Source organism: Arachis ipaensis, chromosome B05 (genome assembly GCF_000816755.2).
Source record: "Arachis ipaensis cultivar K30076 chromosome B05, Araip1.1, whole genome shotgun sequence".
Classification (NCBI taxonomy): domain Eukaryota; kingdom Viridiplantae; phylum Streptophyta; class Magnoliopsida; order Fabales; family Fabaceae; genus Arachis; species Arachis ipaensis.
This window is the reverse complement of record NC_029789.2, coordinates 65,045,366-65,051,885: the sequence shown is the minus strand read 5'-3', so window position 1 is coordinate 65,051,885 and position 6,520 is coordinate 65,045,366. Positions and strand designations below refer to the sequence as shown.

Here is a 6,520-nt window from a genome sequence, read left to right as displayed (position 1 = left end):
AAAAAATATTTTTTAATTACCAATTTGTAAATTATTTTCAGTTAAAAATTTAATAAAAATTGGAGATAAGTAAATTAATTTTCCTTTATTTATAAAATAAGGTTAAAAATCTATATGTTAAAATTAAGTTATATAAAATACTTATTATTTTTCAATTATAAGAACTCTAACAAATAAATAAGAATTTACTCAACTTATATATAAAAATCTCCAAAAATATGATCTTAAATAAATATAATTGATCATAAATAATTTATTAATAACTTTTCATAATTCGGGATCTTACAATTTTTGTCCGATATTACGGTTTCTTCTTAGTTTTCTAACATGGTAGTTTTCTCATTAATTCGAGCTTCTTCTTTTAGTAGTTCTCTGTTTGACCAATTTGGCTGACCGGTTTGAACTGTTTTTCAAAACCATGATCGAGAGCGATGTGATCCTTGAGTATCTAAGGTGAAAATTACATTAAAAAAATTATTTTCAAAAATTAAATTAAAAGATAATTCCCGTTTGTATTTTAGTCCATTAAAAAGAAAGCAAAATGGAGGGTGGTTGTAAAACTTATCAAGCCCTAACAGAAATGTAGAAATAGCTTGTTGATGTGCTTTTGATTGNNAATGTTGAGTTGTTCAACATAAAGGGTTTCTATGTAGCAATAATGTACTGTAGAGCCATTAGGGTTAATTCAAGTATGTGAATAGTGATACCTTATCTCACATGTTAATGGTTATTTAACTTAAGCATAATTGATCTCATAAATGAATTACACAGTACGCATCCATGGATTCAACATCTACTCTCCTACTGAGACTTGTTCTCAACACTTATGATGTTTTTTTTCTTGCTTTTCCTTTGTATTGCTTAATATGGCCATAATCATCACATGCATCCAGAACCCTAGCTATCAAGTTAGTAATATGATATAGCATTAGATACTAAATTTAGATCAGCATCCTCATTCCCTCGCCTATAACACCCTACTAATTATACGAGGAAATTGCATCCTTCTTTACTTGTTATCATGCATACTCTTAAAACTCTTTTGATAGGGTATTACTTACCATAGAAATTTCACTTATATTTGTAACCAAAAATATTAATACTCATCTAAATAAATACAGAAATAGTTGATAGAACTTTCAAAGGGATACTCTCGTAAACATATATAGGAAATGATACATAAAAATATACAGGCCTTACTTTTAATACTATTACTAATCATAAGAATGAAGCTTCTAGGGTGGTGAATTTTAAGGTCCTTAAAGGACTAGGATACATTATAAAATTGTGAAAAATTTAGTGGTTATTTGTAAATATGCCAATTTAACATTAGCCTCTATTTATTGTTTATGTGCACTGGAAATTATAACATTTAACTCCAACAATTGTTAATGTAACCAGGAACAGTAAAATCAATGAAAGTAATATATAGAGTTCTTTGGTTTCCATTGCAATGCTACTACGCAAGTGCCTTTGAAAATTAACCAATGCCTTCTTCACCCTTTAGTCTCCTTCACCACTTTCTTCAATCTCTATCTTAACAAAATCGAGTGTGAAAGATCTTACTTGATATTAGGTATGAAAGAAGGTAGAGAAAGAGACATAAACACCTCAGAAAATGTTGCTTGAGCATTCTCCATGCTCAAGTTTCAGAACCTACATTAGAATACGGGAATAGCGAGTCAACAATTTATTATAGTACCTTCTATTTTCACACAATTCCATGGCCATCATTGGAATTTCGCTAAATGACTGAATCGGGGACCTTGAAGCCAACTTCTCCAGCACCATGAGAAAAACCTTAACATCCACTTAACTGGTTTCTCCAATGCCTTGATAATCTTACTAAATGCCGGTATTGTTTTGGTATGGTTGCTTTCTGGAGGCCTTGCTAGCCTTCCAGCACGGTGGCACTTGTGATTTTGGGAAGAATTAGACTGGTCTCAGTCTCATTTGCTAACCTTTTTATTGAGCTTATCAACCCCAGAAATTTCAAAAAGTCATGAGCTTCAAACGTGAGCACTTTCAATCTTTTAATTCAAGTAATATTAACTACAAATCCTTCCTAATCATGGTCACTTAGCAATTCTCACTACAAGAAAAAAGGCCTATGGCCACGCTTTTTTCTTCCCACGCTTCAAAAACGTGGCCAAAAGTGGTCAATGGCCACGCTTTTATGAGGGTGGCAATAGATTAGAGATTTGGCCACTTTTTTTATTGCCAAGCTTCAAAAGCGTGGAAAAAGTATCAACGGCCACGCTTTTGTATGGGTGGCAATTGGTTAGAGAAACGGCCATGCTTTTTTTTGCCACGCTTCAAAAGCGTGGCCATAGAGAGAAACAAGCACGTTTTGAAAGCGTGGCGACAGGATTTCATTACGGCCACGCTTACAAAGCGTGGCCATATCCTAATACGCTTTTGGCACGCTTTAAAAGCGTGGCCAAAACGTTCTTTTCTGCCACGCTTCAAAAGCGTGGCCGTAGAGCAAAACAGTGACGTTTTAAAAGCGTGGCGAGAGAGGCTCCAACCCATTGACCCTAACCCGGCCCCTGACCCGACTCCCAACCCGGCTCCCAACCCGGTCCCCAACCCAAAGACACTAACCCTAATCACTCGAAACCCTAAGCTTGAAGAGTGCCTCCCATTAGCCTTAGCCCTTCACCCTTCACCCTTCGCACTTCGCCGTGAACCCTTTGCCCTTTGCCCTTCACCCTTCGCCCTTCGCCCTTAGCCTTCGTCACTCGAAACCCTTCACTCTTGGTTCTGAAGCTCCTTCGTTTCTTTCTCCCTTTCTCCCTCCGTTTCTTTCATTCACAGAAACTCAGCCAAAAAACCCTAGCACTGTAAGCCTATACCACCGCCGCTGCAAGGAGTGGCATACTGCTGCCGTCCGTCCGTCTTTCTAGCTTCCCTCGTGCTCCAAGTCTTAAACCCCCGTTCGCTATCACCGATCGCAGCTGCTTCCTCGAGCTAGGCGTCTGTCGTCTTTGTCTGCTTAGCCGCACTTCCGCCGCCGTTGGTTGCCGTTAACGTTCGCGTCTTCGTTCAGCTGTCGTCTTCGTTCGCGTTCTTCGCCATTCAAGTTTGCTCAGCGTTCACCGTTCGCGTTCACTCGCCGTTCACCGTTCGCGTTCGCGTTCTTCTGGAAGCCACGTTGCCCTACTTCAAACTCTGCGACCAACCCGTGCGCTCCACCTAGCCGTCGAACTGCTCTCTTTTGTCGCCGCCGTGAGTTCCCTAAACCCACCACCAGACAATACACTCACACAACACCAATACTCTGCTTGAAACTCTGCAACTTCTTATTTCTATTACAATAAGTAACTATTTGATTTGGCAGTGGTTTAGATCTTTTTCATAGACTGAATTAAAGTATATAATATTATGTTCTCTTCTCTATCAGATTGATACTAAGCTTTGAATTCTCTTATTTCGTTTCAAGTTTACCGCACTCAACATGTTTGATGAAATACTTTAACCATATTTCGGGTTGGTTTTATGAATAATCTTGATACTAGTATCTAGTAAGCTAATTTTATGAAACTATCCTTATTTTTATACTGAATTACCACTTATTTATGTTTTCCACTCTATTGTTCAGCATAATTAGTTTAAAGATATAATTGGTCAAAAATAATTGATATTTTCTTGATATTTAAATGTGACAGGTAATTTTAAACATGAAAAAGAACTTCTAAAATGGCAGATACAAAAGAAATTGAAGGGTAACTTTTCTGGTGGAAATTGGGTTATGCTGGACTAATATTTTGTTTTCCCCCTTTGATTAATTCTTTTGGGATTTTGATAACTTGTGAAGGGTTATTTTAACTTACAAGTTTGTTATTTTGAAATACGCAAGCATTCACAGGTGACGGTAGAAATACTGAAACAAATTTTTTGTTCCTCATAGATAATTTGCTTATCTTGAACATTTTATGAAATCATGGAGATGTCTGATGGAAACACTGTAAAACTGTTTCAATGTATGGTTTATGCAAAGGAAATCACCTTGCTTTTGTTTATTATCTAACTTTTGCCTCTTACTATTTTGTTATAAACCTTTTCCCTGTTTCAGAGACGCCCGGAACAGCAGAGTTGCTCTGTTTGACGGCATTGAGGAGGGAGGCATCCGAGCATCATCACTTTACTCCTCCTATAATGAAATTGATGAACAAGATAACGAGCGAGTAATGGGTGGATTGCAAGATAGAGTCAGTTTGTTGAAAAGAGTAAGTTTAATTTTTCTTGTAAAATAATCTAGACCTAAGTTTGTTCTTCCTGTATATTATACTTAAAGAACGCTGCGAATTATGATCATTTCCTCATTTATTTCTTTTCAGCTGTTGGTAACCTTCTCATTATTTTGATGTGTTAACGTGTTGTTGATGTGATTGTAACAGATCTCAAGTGATATACACGAGGAGGTGGATAGTCATAACCGGATGCTGGACCGCATGGTTTGCATATAACTATGAAAAATATTTACCATTTGCACTGCTACTTTTTTGTTCTTCTTTGATAAAATGTTGGTATTTGTTTAGGAGAATGACATGGATTCTTCAAGAGGAGTTCTTTCAGGAACTATGGACAAATTCAAAATGGTATGTGGATTGTGGAATTGTAAAACCATATGGCTTTTGCAGTAGAGTTTTCATCTGGTTCTGATTTTTCTTTGTATTTGTTTTCTTCTCTACTTTTTTTCCCCACTCTTTTAATTATGTTGTACCTTCTTTCAGGTCTTTAAGAAAAAATCCAGCCGAAGAACGTTTTCACTTATAGCATCCTTTGTTGTGCTTTTCCTTATAACATACTTTTTTATGTTGTAATTCAGGACCGTGAATTCCTTTCCAAATGGAGTGATCTCAGCTAGACCCAAATTTTACCTTTGAAATTCATTTTGTTGTTTGAATGACTCATGTTGTGGGTGTAAATAGCTATGTTTGTGGTCATGTGGATAATGCATTTGATATTTGAATAAATTAAAACAAATGGATGCTTCCATATGTTTAAAAAAGGTTTAAAATAGTGCATCTAATGTTACAAATTTTCTTTGAACTGAACCACATTTATGATTGTTGCCTCTGCCATGATTCTTATTGTAAATGTATAATTATATTTGCTTTGTGAATGGAAAGTCAATATTAATTAATTTTGATTTGCTTTTGTAGGTGTTCTTATTTCGAAAATCTGCCCTATACAAGTGTAATATGGCTGGAAAACCTACTGTACTTACACGTGTTGTGGATAGTATGACTGACAACTTAAGACCCACTCGTGCTGAAGCCACTGATGTTGCCAATGCTGTTTTGGATGGTAAGTTACCAGCTGTATGATGCCACATGTAATGATTAAGCCATTTTTTTTTGAATTTACTGATCCCATTTTTCGTGCGCTTGAAGCTGTAACTGTATTCTTCTGAATGATTTTTGGTTTCTATCTTCAGTTATAACTACTTATTGGGTTCATGTTTGTTGAATTTTTAAACAAACATACAGGCACTGATGCAATACTTCTGGGTGCTGAGACCTTGCGTGGGTTGCACCCTATTGAGACTAGTTCCACTTTTGGCAGAATTTGTTCAGAGGTAATTTCATTTCATATCTTAGTAGAATAATCAATAATACACTATGGTATCTCTATTTTGTTCAATGTATATTGAGTGTTTAGTCATGTTGAATTGCTGATATATGCAGAGTGTGTGCTATCCTACAAAACCAGATGGCCATGAGATTAGGAAAACCAAGTTAAAGACCATGATTGAAGTATCTCGAGGAAGCGAATAAGGTTTTGTTAGACTTCTGGTGGAGTGAACGGGACTTGCCATTTTTTGACACATTTGGAAAAGGCGCATTATTGAAAGTGGAATAAGCTTTTGTTAATTCAAGTTTGACTTGTGCATATCAGAATGGGGATTCAGTGCTCCAGATTCTTTCCATGTTGTACGAATTCACAAGTTAAGGCATCTGTTCTTGAAACGCCAGATGCCGGTGGGTAAAATCATACCATAACCATAGTGGATTGTGTTGTTCTGGTTGTGTGACAAGAAGTTCTGATTTATGATGGATGTTTATTTGAGTTTTGGTCCAGAAAATGAGGACACAAGTGAGGTCAGTAACTGGCCTATGTTCTGTGAATTTTCTCTAGAGTAACTGACGAAGAATGCTTGAAGATATTAAAGAATTGCTGGAAGGCTATACACCGAATGATGGATATTGAAGTATTAGATAGCATTGTATTTTTTGCTCAAGTTGAAAAGCTTGTTGAGAAATTAGAGTTTTGAACCCGAGATTTATTTTGTATTTGAGTATTAATGTATAAAACAATTACAGCAATAATTATATACGTTAGTAATTACTATTTGATTTATCTTGTAATAAAAATTGCATAATGGTTTGGTAATAAAAAAGGACTGAAAATTTATATTGTGTAGTGATAAAGGAAAAGTCAAAAAAAGGATTTTTTTTAATTTGATAAGGCTATCGCCACGCTTTAAAAGCGTGGCCGTATTTCTCTCTCTATC

General features: G+C 35.9%; 1 protein-coding gene across 1 annotated transcript; it reads left to right on the top strand.

The window, feature by feature from the left end:
- LOC107641886 (bet1-like SNARE 1-1) lies at positions 3,481-4,473 on the top strand. The gene is made up of 4 exons (XM_021123952.1): positions 3,481-3,524; positions 3,669-3,725; positions 4,076-4,229; positions 4,401-4,473. The coding sequence occupies exons 2-4, from the start codon at positions 3,700-3,702 to the stop codon at positions 4,467-4,469; spliced, it is 249 nt and encodes an 82-aa protein (XP_020979611.1). The 5' UTR covers positions 3,481-3,524; positions 3,669-3,699; the 3' UTR covers positions 4,470-4,473.

Coding starts and splice junctions, on each gene's coding strand:
- LOC107641886 (XM_021123952.1), top strand. CDS start 3,700: ATGGCAGATACAAAAGAAATTGAAGG. Junction 3,726..4,075: donor GATACAAAAGAAATTGAAGG/GTAACTTTTCTG, acceptor TCCCTGTTTCAG/AGACGCCCGGAACAGCAGAG. Junction 4,230..4,400: donor GAGTCAGTTTGTTGAAAAGA/GTAAGTTTAATT, acceptor TGATTGTAACAG/ATCTCAAGTGATATACACGA.